This window comes from Salmo trutta, unplaced genomic scaffold (assembly GCF_901001165.1).
Source record: "Salmo trutta unplaced genomic scaffold, fSalTru1.1, whole genome shotgun sequence".
Classification (NCBI taxonomy): domain Eukaryota; kingdom Metazoa; phylum Chordata; class Actinopteri; order Salmoniformes; family Salmonidae; genus Salmo; species Salmo trutta.
This window is the reverse complement of record NW_021823234.1, coordinates 18,022-42,010: the sequence shown is the minus strand read 5'-3', so window position 1 is coordinate 42,010 and position 23,989 is coordinate 18,022. Positions and strand designations below refer to the sequence as shown.

General features: G+C 47.9%; 1 protein-coding gene across 1 annotated transcript; it reads right to left on the bottom strand.

The window, feature by feature from the left end:
* Positions 1-22,897, bottom strand: LOC115189781 (ABC transporter G family member 23-like). The gene is made up of 6 exons (XM_029748300.1): positions 22,796-22,897; positions 19,678-19,826; positions 7,371-7,530; positions 5,618-5,772; positions 969-1,076; positions 1-455 (listed from the first exon to the last, which is right to left on the bottom strand). The coding sequence occupies exons 1-6, from the start codon at positions 22,871-22,873 to the stop codon at positions 338-340; spliced, it is 768 nt and encodes a 255-aa protein (XP_029604160.1). The 5' UTR covers positions 22,874-22,897; the 3' UTR covers positions 1-337.
* Positions 22,898-23,989: the final 1,092 nt, after the last annotated feature.

The window sequence follows — 23,989 nt, the reverse complement described above, 5'->3', positions numbered from 1 at the left end:
GCCTCCTCTATGTAGTGTCTATCAGTAGGTAGTTATCCATGTATATAGACTGTATCTTACCACATTGGCTTGCCTGGCCTCCTCTATGTAGTGTCTATCAGTAGGTAGTTATCCATGTATATAGACTGTATCTTACCACATTGGCTTGCCTGGCCTCCTCTATGTAGTGCCTATCAGTAGGTAGTTATCATGTATATAGACTGTATCTTACCACATTGGCTTGCCTGGCCTCCTCTATGTAGTGTCTATCAGTAGGTAGTTATCATGTATATAGACTGTATCTTACCACATTGGCTTGCCTGTCCTCCTCTATGTAGTGTCTATCAGTAGGTAGTTGTCATGTATATAGACTGTATCTTACCACATTGGCTTGCCTGGCCTCCTCTATGTAGTGAGTGGTGATGACGACTGATACTTTTCCAGTTTTCACAATCTCTACTAGATGCTGCCAGATCCTACAGGGACACATGACACAACTCAGTTTAAGGATCACATCCTGTTGTTCCAAATGGCACCCTATTCTCTATAAAGTGCACTACTTACCAGAGCTCTATGAGCCCTGGTAGTGCACTATAAAGGGAATAGGGTGCCATTTGACATACAGCCTTAGCCTTATGACCTGCCTGGGATTACCCTGACTAGACTGATTTGGCTGGGCTTTGTAACACAGCACTGGTACCATTACACAATCAGATTACACACCCATATACTTCCAACAGGATTTATACAGTCTTTCTGAATGAGAGACAAAATGGTTTCTGTAATGAGGGGCAGAGAGTGTGTTTGACGGGGTGAGACTGTTGGAGAGAGAGTGGTGTTCAGAAACATACATGTTATCTTCAGACTGTATATGACATTCATTATACTGGATGGAAAAGGGGAAATGTGAAGCAGGTTAATTATTGTAGGTTCTGTGTGTGTGTGTGTGTGTGTGTGTGTGTGTGTGTGTGTGTGTGTCCAGTACATACTTGGCTCTCAGCACAGGGTCCACCCCGACTGTGGGTTCATCCAGAATCAATAACTGGGGGTTTTGAAGTAAGGCTGCTCCCAGAGACACCCTCCGTTTCTGCCCTCCGCTGTAAACACACACACACACACACACACACACACACACACCACACACCACACACACACACACACACACACACACACACGTTACATAAAACACCAGATATATCTGATCCATCCAGCTGCATTTGTTTGACTTGCGTCACTCTCACTGGCTTCTCAGTGTAATAGGTGTGTTAGCAGGGCTGGTTAGGCAGCAAAGCAGAGAAACCCTGCAACACCAACCTTGTGAGGTAGGGGGATGTTTCTTGTACTACAGGGCAGCACTGGGTCCTTGTGAGGTAGGGGGATGTTTCTTGTACTACAGGGCAGCACTGGGTCCATGTGAGGTAGGGGGGATGTTTCTTGTACTACAGGGCAGCACTGGGTCCATGTGAGGTAGGGGGATGTTTCTTGTACTACAGGGCAAAACTGGGTCCTTGTGAGGTAGGGGGATGTTTCTTGTACTACAGGGCAAAACTGGGTCCTTGTGAGGTAGGGGGATGTTCTTGTACTACAGGGCAGCACTGGGTCCTTGTGAGGTAGGGGGATGTTTCTTGTACTACAGGGCAGCACTGGGTCCATGTGAGGTAGGGGGGATGTTTCTTGTACTACAGGGCAGCACTGGGTCCATGTGAGGTAGGGGGATGTTTCTTGTACTACAGGGCAAAACTGGGTCCTTGTGAGGTAGGGGGGATGTTTCTTGTACTACAGGGCAAAACTGGGTCCTTGTGAGGTAGGGGGATGTTTCTTGTACTACAGGGCAGAACTGGGTCCTTGTGAGGTAGGGGGGGATGTTTCTTGTACTACAGGGCAGCACTGGGTCCTTGTGAGGTAGGGGGGATGTTTCTTGTACTACAGGGCAGCACTGGGTCCTTGTGAGGTAGGGGGATGTTTCTTGTACTACAGGGCAGCACTGGGTCCTTGTGAGGTAGAGGGATGTTTCTTGTACTACAGGGCAGCACTGGGTCCTTGTGAGGTAGAGGGATGTTTCTTGTACTACAGGGCAGCACTGGGTCCTTGTGAGGTAGGGGGATGTTTCTTGTACTACAGGGCAAAAACTGGGTCCTTGTGAGGTAGGGGGGATGTTTCTTGTACTACAGGGCAGAACTGGGTCCTTGTGAGGTAGGGGGGATGTTTCTTGTACTACAGGGCAGCACTGGGTCCTTGTGAGGTAGGGGGGTGTTTCTTGTACTACAGGGCAGAACAGGGTCCTTGTGAGTTAGAGGGATGTTTCTTTGTCTACAGGGCAGCACTGGGTCCTTGTGAGGTAGGGGGGGATGCCGAGAGCTGGGAGCCACACCAGTTCTTTCACAGGTTCAAGGGCCAATTACACTACTATGACATAATTGGTGAGTTAGTTCAGACACATTCTCTGGAGGCCTTGCGTCTGTACAGTCAGGATACTGGGACTGAGAGCTGTTGGTTCTGTACAGTCAGGATACTGGGACAGAGCTGTTGGTTCTGTACAGTCAGGATACTGGGACTGAGCTGTTGGTTCTGTACAGTCAGGATACTGGGACAGAGAGCTGTTGGTTCTGTACAGTCAGGATACTGGGACAGAGAGCTGTTGGTTCTGTACAGTCAGGATACTGGGACTGAGAGGTGTTGGTTCTGTACAGTCAGGATACTGGGAGAGAGAGCTGTTGGTTCTGTACAGTCAGGATACTGGGACTGAGCTGTTGGTTCTGTACAGTCAGGATACTGGGACAGAGCTGTTGGTTCTGTACAGTCAGGATACTGGGACAGAGAGCTGTTGGTTCTGTACAGTCAGGATACTGGGACTGAGCTGTTGGTTCTGTACAGTCAGGATACTGGGACAGAGCTGTTGGTTCTGTACAGTCAGGATACTGGGACAGAGCTGTTGGTTCTGTACAGTCAGGATACTGGGACAGAGCTGTTGGTTCTGTACAGTCAGGATACTGGGACTGAGCTGTTGGTTCTGTACAGTCAGGATACTGGGACAGAGAGCTGTTGGTTCTGTACAGTCAGGATACTGGGACAGAGCTGTTGGTTCTGTACAGTCAGTATACTGGGACAGAGCTGTTGGTTCTGTACAGTCAGGATACTGGGACAGAGCTGTTGGTTCTGCTCTATGTTTGACAGTTGTATAAGATGCAACATTCTGAATCACATTAAATACATTAATATAATGTATGACCTTCTGCAGCTGAAGTGTGTTAATTAAATGGTCACATAGAAGTTCAATACATTTTTATGATGATTTTTAAATAGGTCTAATCAATAACACTGTAATACTATGGTTAAATGTATGGTAATAAGCCAGCATTGAGGAGTTGTTATGATGGAAGTGAGGGAGTCTTCTCTTTGGCATTGACAGCTTGACAGATGTCTGTTGCAAAAACACTGCATTTTTACAGAAGCCCGTGACACACAAACAGAAACTCACTCAGGGGGAAACTGTTTCCTTCTTTTTCTAGCCATCTTAGCCCTGCTGTAGCATACTTTGTCCCCAGATCAAAATGGGATATACTAGTGCAATTGGGGACTCAGCCATAGACACAGGTCACATGGTTTTGTGGACATGATGTAATCATGGACCTATGCTGGTTAGAAGAGAGGGAGGAGATGGAGACCCACTAACCCTTTAACCCACTAACCCTTCAACCCACTAACCCTTCAACCCACTAACCCTTTAACCCACTAACCCTTCAACCCACTAACCCTTTAACCCACTAACCCTTTAACCCACTAACCCTTTAACCCACTAACCCTTTAACCCACTAACCCTTCAACCCACTAACCCTTCAACCCACTAACCCTTTAACCCACTAACCCTTTAACCCACTAACCCTTTAACCCACTAACCCTTTAACCCACAAACCCTTTAACCCTTCAACCCACTAACCCTTTAACCCTTTAACCCACTAACCCTTTAACCCACAAACCCTTTAACCCTTCAACCCACTAACCCTTAACCCTTTAACCCACTAAACCCTTTAACCCACTAACCCTTTAACCCACTAACCCTTTAACCCTTCAACCCACTAACCCTTTAACCCACTAACCCTTTAACCCTTTAACCCACTAACCCTTTAACCCACTAACCCTTTAACCCACTAACCCTTCAACCCACTAACCCTTTAACCCACTAACCCTTCAACCCACTAACCCTTTAACCCACTAACCCTTTAACCCACTAACCCTTTAACCCACTAACCCTTCAACCCACTAACCCTTTAACCCTTTAACCCACTAACCCTTCAACCCACTAACCCTTTAACCCACTAACCCTTTAACCCACTAACCCTTTAACCCACTAACCGTTTAACCCACTAACCCTTCAACCCACTAACCCATTAACCCACTAACCCATTAACCCACTAACCCTTTAACCCACTAACCCTTTAACCCACTAACCGTTTAACCCACAAAGGTGTGTGTGTTCTGGGGACAGCACTGATAACTCCATTCCATCTCCATAATGAGGACATGGGTCACCGCTTCTGTATTTAACCTTTCCTCGTCATGGGCAAGGGGAAACTATCCCACGCCAAATGAACGTGGACCATAACATCTTGCGGTTCGCACACGCTCTTCACAGAGGTCTGGAGTGACGCATTTAAAATGTACTATATTTCCTTAACGTCAACTTAAAAAAATATATAGTCCTTTATACATCGCTTTTGGAATGTTTTATGCACCCGACTGTATAACTTCTGTTTAGATGACTGTTATCAAGCTGGACAGAGTGTAGAGACTATAGATGACTGTTATCAGCTGGACAGAGTGTAGAGACTATAGATGACTGTTATCAGCTGGACAGAGTGAAGAGACTATAGATGACTGTTATCAAGCTGGACAGAGTGTAGAGACTATAGATGACTGTTATCAGCTGGACAGAGTGAAGAGACTATAGATGACTGTTATCAAGCTGGACAGAGTGAAGAGACTATAGATGACTGTTAACAAGCTGGACAGAGTGTAGAGACTATAGATGACTGTTATCAGCTGGACAGAGTGTAGAGACTATAGATGACTGTTATCAGCTGGACAGAGTGAAGAGACTATAGATGACTGTTATCAAGCTGGACAGAGTGAAGAGACTATAGATGACTGTTATCAGCTGGACAGAGTGTAGAGACTATAGATGACTGTTATCTAGCTGGACAGAGTGAAGAGACTATAGATGACTGTTATCAGTTGGACAGAGTGTAGAGACTATAGATGACTGTTAACAAGCTGGACAGAGTGAAGAGACTATAGATGACTGTTATCAAGCTGGACAGAGTGTAGAGACTATAGATGACTGTTATCAAGCTGGACAGAGTGAAGAGACTATAGATGACTGTTATCAGCTGGACAGAGTGTAGAGACTATAGATGACTGTTACCAGCTGGACAGAGTGAAGAGACTATAATTGACTGTTATCAGCTGGACAGAGTGTAGAGACTATAGATGCCTGTTACCAGCTGGACAGAGTGTAGAGACTATAGATGTAGATATCATTATCATTTATACATAGTTTCCATTTGGTATACATATGTATAAATTCAACCCATCCGTGGGCCGGATTTAATGGGCTCACCACTATGTAGGGTTTTGTTACCTGAGATTTCGGACTAGTTTGCTCTTCTGAGGTAGGTCCAGGAAGTCCACCAGGAAGTCCATACGTGCCTGGGTGTCCTTAGATGACAGGCCGTGGATCCGTCCGAAGAACGTCAGGGTGTCACTGATGGTAAACTCGTTGTACAACGCCAGGTCCTAAAGGGGAAACACAATGTTATGTCATGGTATGTGTTGTGTTGATATCAAATCAAACTTTATTTATACAGCACATTTATTACAAAGGTGAGAAAGATAAAAACACTAAACGTTTTCTACACAATTTTTAAATGAAGATAGACAAGAACAAAATGAAGAGACAAATTAAAATGGTGTGTTTTGCTATAGTATGTTATGTTGACATATCATGTTGTCATGGTATTTACAGTCGTATGTCAATACACTTCCATAGTGTCTAAAGGTTAGGAGTCCATTTGGAACTGAGGTGCGTTTGTGCATCTGTCAAATCAAATCAAATTTGATTGGTCACATGCTTGGTAAACAACAGGTGTAGACTAACAGTGAAATGCTTACTTACTTATCTACTTCCCAACAACGCAGAGAGAAAAATAGAAAAATTATAACACGAGGAATAAATACACAATGAGTAAAGATAACTTGGCTATATACACAGGGTTACCAGTATCGAGTCCATGTACAAGGTAATTGAGGTAGATATGTACATATAGGTAGCGGTAAAGGGACTAGGCAACAGGGTAGATAATAAACAGTAGCAGCAGCGTATGTGATGAGTCAAAACAGTTAGTGCAAAAAGGGTCAATGCAGGTTGTCCGGGTAGCTATTGGTTACTATTTAACTAACTAGCAGTCTTATAGCTTGGGGGTAGCAGCTGTTCAGGGTCCTATTGGTTCTAGACTTGGTGCATCGGTACTGCTTGCCGTGCGGTAGCAGAGAGAACAGTCTATGGCTTGGGTGGCTGGAATCTTTTACAATTGTTAGGGCCTTTCTCTGACACCGCCTGGTGTAGAGGTCCTGGATGGCAGGGAGCTCTGCCCCAGGGATGTACTGGGACTGTACGCACTACCCTCTGTAGTGCCTTGGGGTCAGATGCCAAGCAGTTGACATACCAAGCGGTGATGCAGCCAGTCAAGATGCTCTCAATGAGGCGGAAGAGGAGTTGTCATGCCTTCTTCATGACTGTGTTGGTGTGTGTGGACCATAATAATTACTTAGTGATATGGACACCGAGGAAATTGAAGCTCTTGACCTGCTCCACTACACCCCGGTTGATGTGGATGGGGGCGTGCTAGGCACTCCGTTTCCTGTAGTCCATTATCAGCTAATTTGTCTTGTTGACGTTGTCGTCGGTGATCAGGCCAACCACCGTTGTGTCGTCAGCAAACTTAATGATGGTGTTGGAGTCGTGCGCGGCCACGCAGTTGTTGGTGAACAGGAAGTACAGGAGAGGACTGAGCACGCACCCCTGAGGGGCCACCGTGCTGAGGATCAGTGTGGCGGATGTGTTGTTACCTACCCTCACCACCTGGGGGCAGCCCGTCAAGAAGTCCAGGATCCAGTTGCAGAGGGAGGTGTTCAGTCCCAGGGTCCTGAGCTTAGTGATGAGCTTTGTGGGCTCTATGGTGTTGAACACTGAGCTGTAGTCTATGAACAGCATTCTCACATAGGTGTTCCTGTTGTCCAGGTGGGAGAGGGCAGTGTGGACTGCGATAGAGATTGCGTCATCTATGGATCGATTTACCTGTGGTATGTTGTGTACCTATAAGGTAACAGTTTACCTGTGGCATGTACCCCACCATCCTCCCAGGGACCTGGTGTCCAGGAAATGCTGGCGGCTTCCCCAACACGCTGATGTGCCCTCGGGAGATCTTCAGTGTTCCCACAATGCATTTCAACAGTGTGGTCTTCCCACACCCACTCGGACCCAGCAGGCCGTAGCTGAAAGATAACAGGAAGAACATTTGCACTAAATCATACATATTACTACAGTATGATAGTATAGTATGATAGTATGCTGTGATAGTATATGATGGTATATCATAGTATGATAGTATAGTATGATATGATAGTATAGTATGATAGTATAGTATGATATGATAGTATAGTATGATAGTACAGTATGATATGATAGTATAGTATGATATTATATGATGGTATATCATAGTATGATAGTATAGTATGATAGTACAGTAGAATATAATGATAATATTGATATCTGTATTACTCAGTATGGTCTGACTCTTAATCGTAACTCACATAAAACTTGCAATGACATCGATACATGATTCACGTGGAAATCCAAGTTAAACGTAATTTATATATGCAAGAACCCAATTACATTGTCTACTTTATGTAAGGTTTAGAGCAGGGGTACTCAACTCTTACCCTACGAGGTCCGGTAGCCTGCGGGTTTTCTGTTCTACCTGATAATTAATTCCACCGACCTGGTGTCCCAGATCTAAAACAGTCCCTGATTAGAGGGGAACAATGCAGTGAAACTGGCTGTCCCTCTCCTTGTTCGGGTGGCGTTCAACGGTCGACGTTACCGGTCTTCTAGCCATCGCAGATCCACCTTTCATTTTCCAATTGTTTTGTCTTGTTTTCCCGTACACCTGGTTTGCATTCCCTCATTACTAGTCTTGCATATAACTCTCTGTTTCCCCCCATGTCTGTGTGTGCAATTGTTATGTGTAAATGTATGTGTACTGCAGGCTGGTTTGCGCCGGGTTATTGTAACCCGTGAGTGTTTCGTTTTCTGAGTGTCGTGTTTTGTTTGCCTCATTATAGGGCTCCGTTTGGTACCCATTTCTGCTCTCCTGCGCCTGACTTCCCTGCAGCCAGTTACGCACTCCTTTACAGAATTCCACACCTGAATTATGGAGTCAGCAGGAGCAGGTACCCCTGGTAGCGGAGTCGAGGAGCGCATCCAGGAGCACGCAGCGATGCTTCACCATCTCGGCGCCGCCATGGACCGCGTCGTCCAGACGATGGACCGCTAGGAGAGACAGGCAGTCCCTCCAGCGCTCCCACCAGCACAACAGGGATCTCCACTACTCACCCCCTCCGCACCCGGTTCCAGTGGGATTCGTCTCGCACTTCACAGGGAGTAAGATGGGACGGCCGCACGCCGCACACCTGGCGACCCTTCACCCGGCTCCCTCGGGCCGTGAGAGGGTGTCCGCCCTCATCTCGTGCCTCTCGGGGAAAGCTCTGGAGTGGGCCAACGCTGTGTGGGGAGAAGGAAATGCGGCGCTGGACCACTTCGAGGATTTCACCCGCCGCTTCCGGGCCGTCTTCAACCACCCGCCCGAGGGTAGAGCGGCAGGTGAATCTCTTCGACCTGAGGCAGGGGACGAGGAGCGCCCAGGAGTTCGCGATGGACTTTCGGACCCTGGCCGCCGGCGCAGGATGGAACGACAGGGCCCTGATCGACCACTATCGCTGCAGTTTGCGCAAGGACGTCTGTCGGGAGTTGGCCTGCAGGGACACCACCCTCACCTTCGACCAGCTGGTGGGCCCGTCCATTCGGCTGGATAACCTGCTGGCTACCCGCGGACATCCAGATCGGGATCTGTCGGTTCCATCCCCGAGCACCACCACTCCGATACCTATGGAGCTGAGAGGTGCTGCGCTCAGGGAGACTGGAGGAGGTTCCTTCATGTGCACCATCTGTGGCCGCAGAGGTCACACTGCCGGTCGGTGTCGGATTGGTTCCTCTGGGGGTAGAGGAAGCAGTTAGGGCACTCTGGCATCACCCCAGGTGAGCCAGCACCATTCTCACCCAGAGCCCTCTGTTGCACACCTGTTTTTGATGTTACTTTTCCTGAGTTTTTCCCGCATTCCCAGCATAAGGCGCTCGTCGATTCAGGTGCAGCTGGGAATTTCATAGACCGATCATTCACCCATAGTTTAGGGATCCCCATTGTTCCAGTGGCTATGCCCTTCCCAGTTCACGCCTTAGACAGTCGACCAATAGGGTCAGGGTTAATTAGGGAGGCCACCGCTCTCCTGGGCACGGTGACGCGGGGGGGGTCACAAGGAGAGAATCAGTCTCTTCCTCACTGACTCTCCTGCGTTTCCCGTGGTGCTAGGCCTACCCTGGTTAGTCTGTCATAACCCCACTGTTTCCTGGCAACGGAGGGCTCTCACGGGGTGGTCGCGGTGGAAAGCTACTACAGTGGAAAGTCCAGACCAGGTCTCCACCGTGCGCATTCCCCCCGAATATTCCGATTTGGCTCTCGCCTTCTCCAAGAAGAATGCGACTCAATTACCACCCCATCGTCGGGGGGATTGTGAGATAAACCTCCAGGTAGACGCCGCACTTCCTAGGAGTCACGTGAATCCCCTGTCACAGGCAGAGACGGCAGCTATGGAGACATATGTCTCCGAATCCCTGCGTCAGGGGTACATTCGGTCCTCCACTTCACCCGCCTCCTCGAGTTTGTTGTTTGTGAACAAAAAGGAGGGAGGTCTGCGCCCGTGTATTGACTATCGAGCCCTAAACCAGATCACTGTGAAGTACAGTTATCCGCTACCTCTCATAGCCACAGCGATTGAGTCAATGCACAGGGCGCGCTTCTTCACGAAACTAGATCTCAGGAGTGCTTACAACCTGGTGTGTATCCGGGAGGGAGACGAGTGGAAGACAGCGTTCAGTACCACCTCAGGGCATTATGAGTACCTCGTCATGCCGTACGGGTTGATGAATGCTCCATCAGTCTTCCAAGCCTTTGTGGACGAGATTTTCAGGGACCTGCACGGGCAGGGTGTATATCGATGACATTCTGATATACTCCGCTGCACGCGCCGAGCATGTGTCCTTGGTGCGCAAGGTGCTTGGTCGACTGTTGGAGCATGACCTGTATGTCAAGGCTGAGAAATGCCTGTTCTTCCAGCAGTCCGTCTCTTTCTTAGGATACCGCATTTCCACCTCAGGGGTGGAGATGGAGTGACCGCATTTCAGCCATGCGTAAGTGGCTGACTCTCACCACGGTAAAGGAGGTGCAGCGGTTTCTAGGCTTTGCCCATTACTACCAGAGGTTTATCCGGGGTTTTGGTCAGGTAGCGGCTCCCATTACCTCACTGCTAAAGGGGGGTCCAGTTTGGTTGCAGTGGTCGGCTGAGGCGGATAGGGCTTTTGGTCACCTAAGGGCTCTGTTTACCTTGGCGCCCGTGCTGGCCCATCCGGATCACTCTTTGGGGTTCACGGTGGAGGTGGACGCGTCCGAGGCTGAGATAGGAGCCGTGCTCTCTCAGCGCTCGGGCACGCCACCGAAGCTCCGCCCCTGTGCCTTCTTCTCGAAGAAGCTCAGCCCGGCGAAGCGAAACTATGATGTGGGGGACCGGGAGCTGTTGGCTGTCGTCAAAGCGTTGAAAATGTGGAGACATTGGCTTGAGGGGGCTAAACACCCTTTTATCATCTGGACTGACCACCGCAACCTGGAGTACAGCGAGGAGACTGAATCCTCGTCAGGCAAGGTGAGCCATGTTTTTCACCCGTTTTGTTCTCACCCTTTCTTACAGACCAGGTTCCCAGAATGTGAAGGCAGACGCACTTTCCCGGCTGTATGACACAGAGGAGTGGCCCATGGATCCTACCTTCATACTCCCGGCCTCCTGCCTGGTGGCGCCGGTAGTATGGGAGCTGGACGTGGACATTGAGCAGGCGTTACGTGCAGAGCCCGCTCCCCTCCAGTGTCCCGCTGGGCGTCTGTACGTTCCGTCTGCTGTCCGTGACCGGCTGATCTATTGGGCCCACACATCCCCCTCCTCTGGTCATCCAGGGATCGGTTGGACAGTGTGCTGTTTGTGTGGGAAGTACAGGTGGTCCACCTTGGCTAAGGACATGAGGGTTTATGTTTCCTCCTGCTCGGTGTGCGCCCAGTGTAAGGCTCCTAGGCACCTGCCCAGAGGTAAGCTACACCACTTACCCGTTCCACAATGGCCTTGGTCACACTTGTCGATTGATTTCCTTACCGATCTCCCCCCCTCACAGGGTAACACCACGATCCTGGTCGTTGTGGACCGTTTCTCTAAGTCCTGCCATCTCCTCCCTCTGCCCGGTCTCCCTACGGCCCTACAGACTGCGGAGGCCTTGTTTACGGATGTCTTCCGGCACTACGGGGTGCCTGAGGACATAGTGTCTGATCGGGGTCCCCAGTTCACTTCCGAGGGTCTGGATGGCGTTCATGGAACATCTGGGGGTCTAGATTACACTGGCTTGGAGGCCCAGAGTTGAGTTTGAAGGTATAGTGTATCTGTCACGTCCTGACCAGTAGAGGGAGTATTTGTATTGTAGTTTGATCAGGATATGGCAGAAGGGTATTTGTTTCATATGGTTCGGGTTGTGTGGGTTATTAAAGGGGTGTTTGGTTTATGTAGTCTGGGGTTTGAGTATATGTTCTAGTGTTGGTTTTCTATGGTTTTCTAGTCTGTCTATTTCTGTGTGGTCTGTGTGGATCCCGATCAGGAACAGCTATACGTCGTTGTTCCTGATTGGGAGTCATATATTAGATGCTTGTTTTCACCTGGGGATTTTGTGGGTAGTTGTCTTTTGCACTGCTAGTTATAGCCTGTAAAACTGTCATCTGCCGTTCTTTGTTTTGTTGTTTTTTCGTGGTGTCTTTATTTAATAAATATAAAGATGAGCATCCACATTCCCGCTGCGTTTTGGTCATCTCTACACAACGACACCCGTGACAGTATCATTAGGTTTTAAGCAGAGTGCAAATTATACTGTGACATACCAGTGGAGAATTACAACACAGAATAACAGTACTGCACTCTAAAAATAAAAATGTTGATTCAACATAATTTTGTTAACGCTGCAAGAGGATTGTGAGTTTGCTCAACATTTTGGCTGACCCTACAGAAATTCTCAAGTTGAATTGTATGTTCACTCAACTTTACATTTTAGGTTCAGTAAACATACAATTCAATCTGAGAATGTATTCTACCTTATTTGCATATTTCCCAGTGTGCCTTGCCTTTTCCAGTGAATTGTAGTTACCACCCATGACTGTATTTGTTAATGACAGAGACATGGTTGTTGAATGGCTTTCATTCCTGTCGCCTTCACCAAGTGAATGTTGTCTTTATAATTCTACTCTTTATGACCATACATCACAAGGCCTTTCATTGAGGGCCAAGTAACACCCTAACACTGTTGTTTGAAACTCCTGTTTTACATGCCACATCAAGCCTGTAAGTAATATGCTGTCTTGAAAAGTGATGTGTAATTCCTATTGGAATCCAGCCAGAGTAAGGATATCCAACAACTGGAACTTTTAATTAATGCGCAACCTGCATTGAGGATGACTGCAGGGGTAGGGAAGATTGATTATTGAGACGATTAGTTTAGAAAAATGTATTATGTTATTTATGTTTGTGTAGCATAAGACTAATCAACTAACAAATGTATGCTACATAAAAAAACAGGTATTGAAACAAACAATTCTGAAAATCAACCTGCAAGAGCATGGTGGGAAATATTGTAATGATGGGTGTGGTTTTGAGCAAATATGAATAAGTCATTTTACTAAACAAGCTTGTTCAAATGCAGCTCACTTCGAGCAGAGTTCAGTAAACAAACTTAAACACATTCGCTCAAATTCTTGTCCTTTTGAAGTCCACTCATTTCACAGAATAACGCAGATTAAGCAGTTGGCTTTGTGTAGGTTTGTGTGTGGTGTGTGTGTGTGTGTGTGTGTGTGTGTGTGTGTGTGTGTGTGTGTGTGTGTGTGTGTGTAGAGGGGACAGAGAGAAAGAGAAACAAAAACAGATAGACAGAAAGAGTAAGAGAGCGAGAGAAAGAGAGGAAAGAGAAAGATAGTTTCAACATCAACAAGAGGCTCTTCATTAAATACTGTAGATATTTATTTTACTGGGTTCTCTTCCTCTATTTCTTATTCTTTTCTTTCTACAGTCCATCCTGTCACCCTACTCCTCCTCCTCTGAGTGTTTAACACCCTACTCCTCCTCCTCTGAGTGTTCACCACCCTACTCCTCCTTCTCTGAGTGTTTACCACCCTGTCACCCTACTCCTCCTTCTCTGAGTGTTTACCACCCTGTCACCCTACTCCTCCTTCTCTGAGTGTTCACCACCCTACTCCTCCTTCTCTGAGTGTTCACCACCCTACTCCTCCTTCTCTGAGTGTTTACCACCCTGTCACCCTACTCCTCCTTCTCTGAGTGTTTACCACCCTGTCACCCTACTCCTCCTTCTCTGAGTGTTTACCACCCTACTCCTCCTCCTCCGAGTGTTTACCACCCTGTCACCCTACTCCTCCTCCTCTGAGTGTTTACCACCCTGTCACCCTACTCCTCCTTCTCTGAGTGTTTACCACCCTGTCACCCTACTCCTCCTTCTCTGAGTGTTTACCACCCTGTCACCCTACTCCTCCTTCTCTGAGTGTTTACCACCCTGTCACCCTACTCCTCCTTCTCTGAGTGTTTACCATCCTGTCACCCTACTCCTCCTTCTCTGAGTGTTTACCACCCTGTCACCCTACTCCTCCTTCTGAGTGTTTACCACCCTGTCACCCTACTCCTCCTTCTCTGAGTGTTTACCACCCTGTCACCCTACTCCTCCTTCTCTGAGTGTTTACCACCCTGTCACCCTACTCCTCCTTCTCTGAGTGTTTACCATCCTGTCACCCTACTCCTCCTTCTCTGAGTGTTTACCACCCTGTCACCCTACTCCTCCTTCTCTGAGTGTTTACCACCCTGTCACCCTACTCCTCCTTCTCTGAGTGTTTACCACCCTACTCCTCCTTCTCTGAGTGTTTACCACCCTGTCACCCTACTCCTCCTTCTCTGAGTGTTTACCACCCTGTCACCCTACTCCTCCTCCTCTGAGTGTTTACCACCCTACTCCTCCTTCTCTGAGTGTTTACCACCCTGTCACCCTACTCCTCCTTCTCTGAGTGTTTACCACCCTGTCACCCTACTCCTCCTTCTCTGAGTGTTTACCACCCTGTCACCCTACTCCTCCTTCTCTGAGTGTTTACCACCCTGTCACCCTACTCCTCCTTCTCTGAGTGTTTACCACCCTGTCACCCTACTCCTCCTTCTCTGAGTGTTCACCACCCTGTCACCCTACTCCTCCTTCTCTGAGTGTTCACCACCCTGTCACCCTACTCCTCCTTCTCTGAGTGTTTACCACCCTGTCACCCTACTCCTCCTTCTCTGAGTGTTTACCACCCTGTCACCCTACTCCTCCTTCTCTGAGTGTTTACCACCCTGTCACCCTACTCCTCCTTCTCTGAGTGTTTACCACCCTGTCACCCTACTCCTCCTTCTCTGAGTGTTTACCACCCTGTCACCCTACTCCTCCTTCTCTGAGTGTTTACCACCCTGTCACCCTACTCCTCCTTCTCTGAGTGTTTACCATCCTGTCACCCTACTCCTCCTTCTCTGAGTGTTTACCACCCTGTCACCCTACTCCTCCTTCTCTGAGTGTTTACCACCCTGTCACCCTACTCCTCCTTCTCTGAGTGTTTACCACCCTGTCACCCTACTCCTCCTCCTCTGAGTGTTTACCACCCTGTCACCCTACTCCTCCTTCTCTGAGTGTTTACCACCCTACTCCTCCTTCTCTGAGTGTTTACCATCCTGTCACCCTACTCCTCCTTCTCTGAGTGTTCACCACCCTGTCACCCTACTCCTCCTTCTCTGAGTGTTTACCATCCTGTCACCCTACTCCTCCTTCTCTGAGTGTTCACCACCCTGTCACCCTACTCCTCCTTCTCTGAGTGTTCACCACCCTGTCACCCTACTCCTCCTTCTCTGAGTGTTCACCACCCTGTCACCCTACTCCTCCTTCTCTGAGTGTTTACCATCCTGTCACCCTACTCCTCCTTCTCTGAGTGTTTACCACCCTACTCCTCCTTCTCTGAGTGTTCACCACCCTACTCCTCCTTCTCTGAGTGTTTACGACCCTGTCACCCTACTCCTCCTCCTCTGAGTGTTTACCACCCTACTCCTCCTTCTCCGAGTGTTTACCACCCTGTCACCCTACTCCTCCTTCTCTGAGTGTTTACCACCCTGTCACCCTACTCCTCCTTCTCTGAGTGTTTACCACCCTGTCACCCTACTCCTCCTTCTCTGAGTGTTTACCACCCTGTCACCCTACTCCTCCTTCTCTGAGTGTTTACCACCCTGTCACCCTACTCCTCCTTCTCTGAGTGTTTACCACCCTGTCACCCTACTCCTCCTTCTCTGAGTGTTTACCACCCTGTCACCCTACTCCTCCTTCTCTGAGTGTTTACCACCCTGTCACCCTACTCCTCCTTCTCTGAGTGTTTACCACCCTGTCACCCTATTCCTCCTTCTCTGAGTGTTTACCACCCTGTCACCCTACTCCTCCTTCTCTGAGTGTTTACCACCCTGTCACCCTACTCCTCCTTCTCTGAGTGTTTACCACCCTGTCACCCTACTCCTCCTCCTCCGAGTGTTTACCATCCTACTCCTCCTCCTCTGAGTGTTTACCACCCTGTCACCCTACTCCTCCTTCTCTGAGTGTTTACCATCCTGTCACCCTACTCCTCCTTCTCCGAGTGTTTACCACCCTACTCCTCCTACTCCTCCTTCTCTGAGTGTTCACCACCCTGTCACCCTACTCCTCCTTCTCTGAGTGTTTACCATCCTGTCACCCTACTCCTCCTTCTCTGAGTGTTTACCACCCTACTCCTCCTTCTCTGAGTGTTCACCACCCTACTCCTCCTTCTCTGAGTGTTTACGACCCTGTCACCCTACTCCTCCTCCTCTGAGTGTTTACCACCCTACTCCTCCTTCTCCGAGTGTTTACCACCCTGTCACCCTACTCCTCCTTCTCTGAGTGTTTACCACCCTGTCACCCTACTCCTCCTTCTCTGAGTGTTTACCACCCTGTCACCCTACTCCTCCTTCTCTGAGTGTTTACCACCCTGTCACCCTACTCCTCCTTCTCTGAGTGTTTACCACCCTGTCACCCTACTCCTCCTTCTCTGAGTGTTTACCACCCTGTCACCCTACTCCTCCTTCTCTGAGTGTTTACCACCCTGTCACCCTACTCCTCCTTCTCTGAGTGTTTACCACCCTGTCACCCTACTCCTCCTTCTCTGAGTGTTTACCACCCTGTCACCCTACTCCTCCTTCTCTGAGTGTTTACCACCCTGTCACCCTACTCCTCCTCCTCCGAGTGTTTACCATCCTACTCCTCCTCCTCTGAGTGTTTACCACCCTGTCACCCTACTCCTCCTTCTCTGAGTGTTTACCATCCTGTCACCCTACTCCTCCTTCTCCGAGTGTTTACCACCCTACTCCTCCTTCTCCGAGTGTTTACCACCCTGTCACCCTACTCCTCCTTCTCTGAGTGTTTACCACCCTGTCACCCTACTCCTCCTTCTCTGAGTGTTTACCACCCTGTCACCCTACTCCTCCTTCTCTGAGTGTTTACCACCCTGTCACCCTACTCCTCCTTCTCTGAGTGTTTACCACCCTGTCACCCTACTCCTCCTTCTCTGAGTGTTTACCACCCTACTCCTCCTTCTCTGAGTGTTTACCACCCTACTCCTCCTCCTCCGAGTGTTTACCACCCTGTCACCCTACTCCTCCTTCTCTGAGTGTTTACCACCCTGTCACCCTACTCCTCCTTCTCTGAGTGTTTACCACCCTGTCACCCTACTCCTCCTTCTCTGAGTGTTTACCACCCTGTCACCCTACTCCTCCTTCTCTGAGTGTTTACCACCCTGTCACCCTACTCCTCCTTCTCTGAGTGTTTACCACCCTGTCACCCTACTCCTCCTTCTCTGAGTGTTTACCACCCTACTCCTCCTTCTCTGAGTGTTTACCACCCTACTCCTCCTCCTCCGAGTGTTTACCACCCTGTCACCCTACTCCTCCTTCTCTGAGTGTTTACCACCCTATCACCCTACTCCTCCTTCTCTGAGTGTTTACCACCCTGTCACCCTACTCCTCCTTCTCTGAGTGTTTACCACCCTGTCACCCTACTCCTCCTTCTCTGAGTGTTTACCACCCTGTCACCCTACTCCTTCTCTGAGTGTTTACCAACCTGTCACCCTACTCCTCCTTCTCTGAGTGTTTACCACCCTACTCCCCCTTCTCTGAGTGTTTACCACCCTGTCACCCTACTCCTCCTTCTCTGAGTGTTTACCACCCTGTCACCCTACTCCTCCTTCTCTGAGTGTTTACCACCCTGTCACCCTACTCCTCCTTCTCTGAGTGTTTACCACCCTGTCACCCTACTCCTCCTTCTCTGAGTGTTTACCACCCTGTCACCCTACTCCTCCTTCTCTGAGTGTTTACCATCCTGTCACCCTACTCCTCCTTCTCCGAGTGTTTACCACCCTACTCCTCCTTCTCTGAGTGTTTACCACCCTACTCCTCCTTCTCTGAGTGTTTACCACCCTACTCCTCCTTCTCTGAGTGTTTACCATCCTGTCACCCTACTCCTCCTTCTCTGAGTGTTTACCACCCTGTCACCCTACTCCTCCTCCTCTGAGTGTTTACCATCCTGTCACCCTACTCCTCCTTCTCCGAGTGTTTACCACCCTGTCACCCTACTCCTCCTTCTCCGAGTGTTTACCACCCTACTCCTCCTTCTCTGAGTGTTTACCATCCTGTCACCCTACTCCTCCTTCTCCGAGTGTTTACCACCCTGTCACCCTACTCCTCCTTCTCCGAGTGTTTACCACCCTACTCCTCCTTCTCTGAGTGTTTACCACCCTACTCCTCCTTCTCTGAGTGTTTACCACCCTACTCCTCCTTCTCTGAGTGTTTACCACCCTGTCACCCTACTCCTCCTTCTCCGAGTGTTTACCATCCTGTCACTCTACTCCTCCTTCTCTGAGTGTTTACCACCCTGTCACCCTACTCCTCCTTCTCTGAGTGTTTACCACCCTGTCACCCTACTCCTCCTTCTCTGAGTGTTCACCACCCTGTCACCCTACTCCTCCTTCTCTGAGTGTTTACCACCCTGTCACTCTACTCCTCCTCCTCTGAGTGTTCACCACCCTGTCACCCTACTCCTCCTTCTCTGAGTGTTTACCACCCTGTCACCCTACTCCTCCTTCTCTGAGTGTTTACCACCCTACTCCTCCTTCTCTGAGTGTTTACCACCCTGTCACCCTACTCCTCCTTCTCTGAGTGTTTACCACCCTGTCACCCTACTCCTCCTTCTCCGAGTGTTTACCACCCTGTCACCCTACTCCTCCTTCTCTGAGTGTTTACCATCCTGTCACCCTACTCCTCCTTCTCTGAGTGTTTACTACCCTACTCCTCCCTCTGAGTGTTTACCACCCTACTCCTCCTTCTCTGAGTGTTTACCACCCTACTCCTCCTTCTCTGAGTGTTTAACACCCTGTCACCCTACTCCAGCTTTTCACTAGGTTCAGACCCAGGGCCTTTTGTAATGGAATCTGAGGCTCTGTGTAAATCAAATCTAATTGAGTTGTGTGTCAGTGGAGCTCACGTCACCTGCCACTAAGGGACAGAGATGTTGAAACAACAATATTTTATAAGAAAGAGAATTGTGCTTAAGAGAAAGTATTCAGCTGTTACTGTCAAAGGACTGTCAAAGGACAATATTCAGCCACTACTGTTGAGGCAACAAACATTTCAGCTGTTAGGCTATCATCAATGTGTGGACAAAAACACCATTACATATTAATAACATGTAAGACCATTACATATTAATAACATGTAAGTCCATTACATATTAATAACATGTAAGACCATTACATATTAATAACATGAAAGACCATTACATATTAATAACATGTAAGACCATTACATATTAATAACATGTAAGACCATTACATATTAATAACATGTAAGACCATTACATATTAATAACATGTAAGACCATTACATATTAATAACGTGTAAGTCCATTACTTATTAGCGATATTAACATGCTCTGTCTTACTGCGGTGTGAAGTGGTGTTTTGACTTATCCTGGACACTCAGGACAGCCTTTTCTGATTGAATACCCCACAGGGCAGTAAGCACTACTGAGGTCAGTGTCATGGTATAAGGTTAGGGTTAGGACTGGGTAAGGTTGTAGTGTCAATGTGATTTACTCACATGTGTCCCTGTGGCACGGTCAAGTTGAGATTACTCAGGACTTTGAGTTCACCGTACGACCGACACACTTCCCGACAACAGATCGCCGAACCCCCCAGTCCCGGGGAGGGGGGAGCTTCCTCGTCTGCCTTCATCCTTCCCTCCGCCAACTGGACGAAGAAAAACAAATGTAAAAAATCAATCACCCACAGCATTATGGCCCAGCGTTGTGATTAGGGTTTCTTTCCCAAAATTCCCAGGTTTTCCAGAAACCCCAGTTAGAAGATTCATGAAATCAGGAAGGAATAAGCAGGAAATCCAGGAATCCTCCAACCAGGGTTTCAGGAAAACCTGGGAATTTGGGGAAAGTTACCTGAATGTTGCAGCCCTACTAGCAATTGAGGGAGAACAGCCGGCGACTATGGTTACGGGGCAAGTGTACTACCACCTATGCCATTAAGGGTCTCTTTGCAGAAGCTTTTATGGGTTTCTTTGCAACAACTTTTATGGTTCTTTGTGGTTAGTGGAAAAGTACTGGTTGTTTGAGAAGGGAGTGGTCTAAAGATAGGAATGTATGTGTGTATTATAAAAGGACTGAGTCCTAATTTTTGACTTTAGTGCACTCATGAATAAAGATCTTTGAACCTTTTTTATAAAATCCAAGACTTTGCCCAATTATTAGTGATCCCAGAGTCTTACAAACCTAGGGGAATTGGTTAAAGATTAAATGCATGACTGGAATGCATGACTGGAATATTCCATACGTAGTGCACTACCTTTGACCAGAGCCCATATAGGACCCTGGTCAAAAGTAGTGCACTATATGGAAAATAGGATGCCATTTGGGATGCAGTCCAACTAAGGACTTGCTCATTACGGACAACAGAAAGGGAACTAAATTACATCTTCTCAGCAACAGCTGCCATGAATCTGTGTCTGTGTTGTGTAGCAGACCTGTGTTGAAATATTATTGGAAAATCATTTCAAATGCTTTCTCTGTGCTTGATTGATCTTGCCTGGCTTAATGGGACCAATAGAATAGTCCCACAACTGTAAACCCTGCCCATCTGGCACTCTAGGCAGGCTAAAGCAAACGCTCAAAGTATTTGAGAGATTTCAAAACAGAATATGAACCCAGGTCTGGTGGTGGCGTGCCTGTAACTTGGCCTGCATTGAATCTAGGTCGTAGAGCAACCCCGACTGGCACCCTATTCCCTACGTAGTGCACTACTTTTCACCAAGGCCCATAGGGATATAGTGGTCTATATAGGGAATAGGGTACCATTTGGGATGCACCCTGGGTCAAAATCATCTTTAATCCCTGCCTCCTTTCCTTGGCTTCCCCTGTTTCATTCTCCCTTTCTCTGTGTTGGCTTCCCCGTTCTCCCTCATTTAATCCAGCATCTTTCATTCCACCGTGATGAGATTATAGGGAAACCATTCCGTAATCTGACTCATTTGATCAAGGTCACCTTCTTTGACACAATGTCACATGGCAGCATATGTACAGAAAGGTACTGTTGTTGTAGTAATGGCCAGGACATTGTTGTACTGTAGTAACATTGTAATATAGGATATTGATAAGTGAGACATTATAAAGCCTATCTACATAGACAGACGTATTCATTCACTGTAAGGGAATTTGTCCATGGTTCTATTCTTTCTGCTTGAAGTTCAACGTTTTTATTAATCAAATTGCAGACCGCAAATGATCTGAAATACTTGATATTAACAGATTAAAGACTCCAGTTCACGTTTAAAGAAGCTCCATAAAAATAAGAAAAAGGAAAAAAGATATAATTTGAGCCATCCAACGAGATGTTGAAGTAAACTACTGTGTACACCAGATTACTCAAAATGAAGAAAAAAATGGAAGCCAGGTAGACTACATTTGATGCTAACGACAAGTGTCATACCGATTCAGCTTTATTATTTCAGATACTCACTGGTACTGTACCATACGTTTAACCTACCTAATCTTTGAAAGAGGGACAACCACAAACTATATAAAAATACGAAAACACAAGCTGAAAGCTTAATTTAGCCAACTAGGAAAACAACTTGTCCAACATTGTGACAGGGACTCACCTGAAATAGTCCCTCTAGTCAAGTAGAAGTCCAGTAGCCTAGTGGGGATGAAGAGCAACAATGTAGCCACCTGCACTGTGCCTGTGTGAGTCTGCCCAGCCAACAGTGTAGGAAGGCTATATTATAACGTGGAGCAGGTTGGGTTTCGAGAAGGGAGAATAAATGCACCTGTTATTCTACTACTAAATGACATTAACAGAGAATTAGCGAGACAGATTATAAACTAGAAAAACAAACCACGAGCCTCCTAGCACGACACCTTCCTATGATTTTCTTCAGTTTAGGTAGCCTATATATGGCAGCGGGATTCCATCGTAATAAACGGAGCAGCCATATATCCTGTTCTAACCGTAACAACTAATTCATTTATAGGAGCAATAACATTCCAACTGGTGCCGGTTCGCTCTTTCGTGAATCTGCAGTGCATTTATCCAAAGCTACCTTAGCCTGTCTGCTATAATCACAATCCGATACAGAATATAGAACAAGCTTTCGCTCTCCAATCATCTTGTAGGGAAAAACTACCTTACAGAGAGCCTGCCAACTTCCGCTTCACAGCACCTCCAAAACGGAGCATGTCGGTCTCTGTCGGTTTGCTCAACTAGCGCATTTAGCCTTCAAATGACCATGAATTCGGCAGCGAAAGCGTCATGCATGCATGACCTGTGATGCGTGTTGGTGCCTGGCTATTTTTATCCAGCGGTTGGCTACATGCCGGTATAGCCAGCTGCTAGGTTTTCATGCCATTTCAAATCAATGCTTCTTTTATAAACGCCGCAGTGCACTTCCACTCTGCACCAGACATTCCATTTTTATTCCCACAGGAACGGAATTCAAACACGCGTCTCTTTATATTACATCACTATATTTCCCCACATCCTAAGGATGTCCCTGTTCACTGGGCCTATAGTGCTTTTTCTGAAATGCTAATTATCTATGGAGTTTTTTCAGCATAGACATATCAGCGTTAGCCGTATTGCATTGTCAGATCTTCCATAAAATACCTCACTAAATAATGCCACCACGTATCCGGCTTACAAACTTTGCATACCTGCTCCTCCATCTCGGTGCATTCGGGCGGTCCTCCTGTCGTCTCAGCATCAGCCGCGTCTGCTGCCTCCGCGGCCATGGTCGTCGATTGGCGGGAGATGCATCCAGCCTCAGCCCCCCAGCAGATGGTCTCTCACTAAAATCAATAGGCTACTATCTCCATCTACTGGCGGTGAAGGAAGGGGAACTAGGAAACGTGTCTGTAAACAGACCAATAGTTTTTTTTATTAGCAAGCATCAAATGCAAACAATACAGGCAATCGTACAACAATGTATAAACATGTTCAGTAACATCTGACCACACAAAACAGAGCCAATTCATTTACATAATATCAACAGAAAAGAGCCTTAGGCCAAATTAAGATTCTGTGTCCGAAAATTTCAGATGAGACAATACTTTTTCCAATGGGAGTTTAAAAAAAACGTGTGCATCAACTATATCGTTTTTGGTCGTCCGTGTCTAAACCGCCCCTCTGTGTGACTGGGACTTCATGTGAGGGTGGTGGGATGTCTCTAAACCGGAGGTATGTCTTCAGTAGGGAAGGAAGAGGAAGCTGCTGCACCTCATCGGTCTGCATCAGAACCACTGAACCCAACTCTTCCCTGACCCGCAGCCTGCAGAGATGAGAGAGGCCACACACTCTAGATAGAGAGAGAGGACACACACGTTGGAATTAAAATAGGTCACTTTAAAAAGCATCTGCTGAATGACAAAAATGTTATGTGTCCATGTTATTGTGTGTTACCTAGCCTTCACAGGGCTACCCCTGCCCCTCCAACCTAGCCTTCACAGGAATACCCCTGCCCCTCCAACCTAGCCTTCACAGGAATACCCCTGCCCCTCCGACATAACCTTCACAGGGCTACCCCTGCCCCTCCAACCTAGCCTTCACAGGAGTACCCCTGCCCCTCCAACCTAGCCTTCACAGGGCTACCCCTGCCCCTCCAACCTAACCTTCACAGGGCTACCCCTGCCTCTTCACAGGGCTACCCCAAGCCTTCACAGGGCTGCCCCTCCAACCAAGCCTTCACAGGGCTACCCCTGCCCCTCCAACCAAGCCTTCATAGGGCTACTCTTACGCCCTCTAACCTAGCCTTCACAGGGCTACCCCTGCCCCTCCAACCAAGCCTTCACAGGGCTACCCCTGCCCCTCCAACCAAGCCTTCATAGGGCTACTCTTACGCCCTCTAACCT

What these genes read in the sequence shown, in the direction of transcription:
- LOC115189781 (XM_029748300.1), bottom strand. Translation starts at nt 22,873, where the DNA reads ATGGCCGCGGAGGCAGCAGACGCGGCTGATGCTGAGACGACAGGAGGA. An exon ending in TGGTGGGGTACATGCCACAG is followed by an intron (nt 5,773 to 7,370) that starts GTAAACTGTTAC and finishes TTTCCCCTTTAG; the next exon opens with GACCTGGCGTTGTACAACGA. An exon ending in AAACTAGTCCGAAATCTCAG is followed by an intron (nt 1,077 to 5,617) that starts GTAACAAAACCC and finishes GTGTGTTTACAG; the next exon opens with CGGAGGGCAGAAACGGAGGG.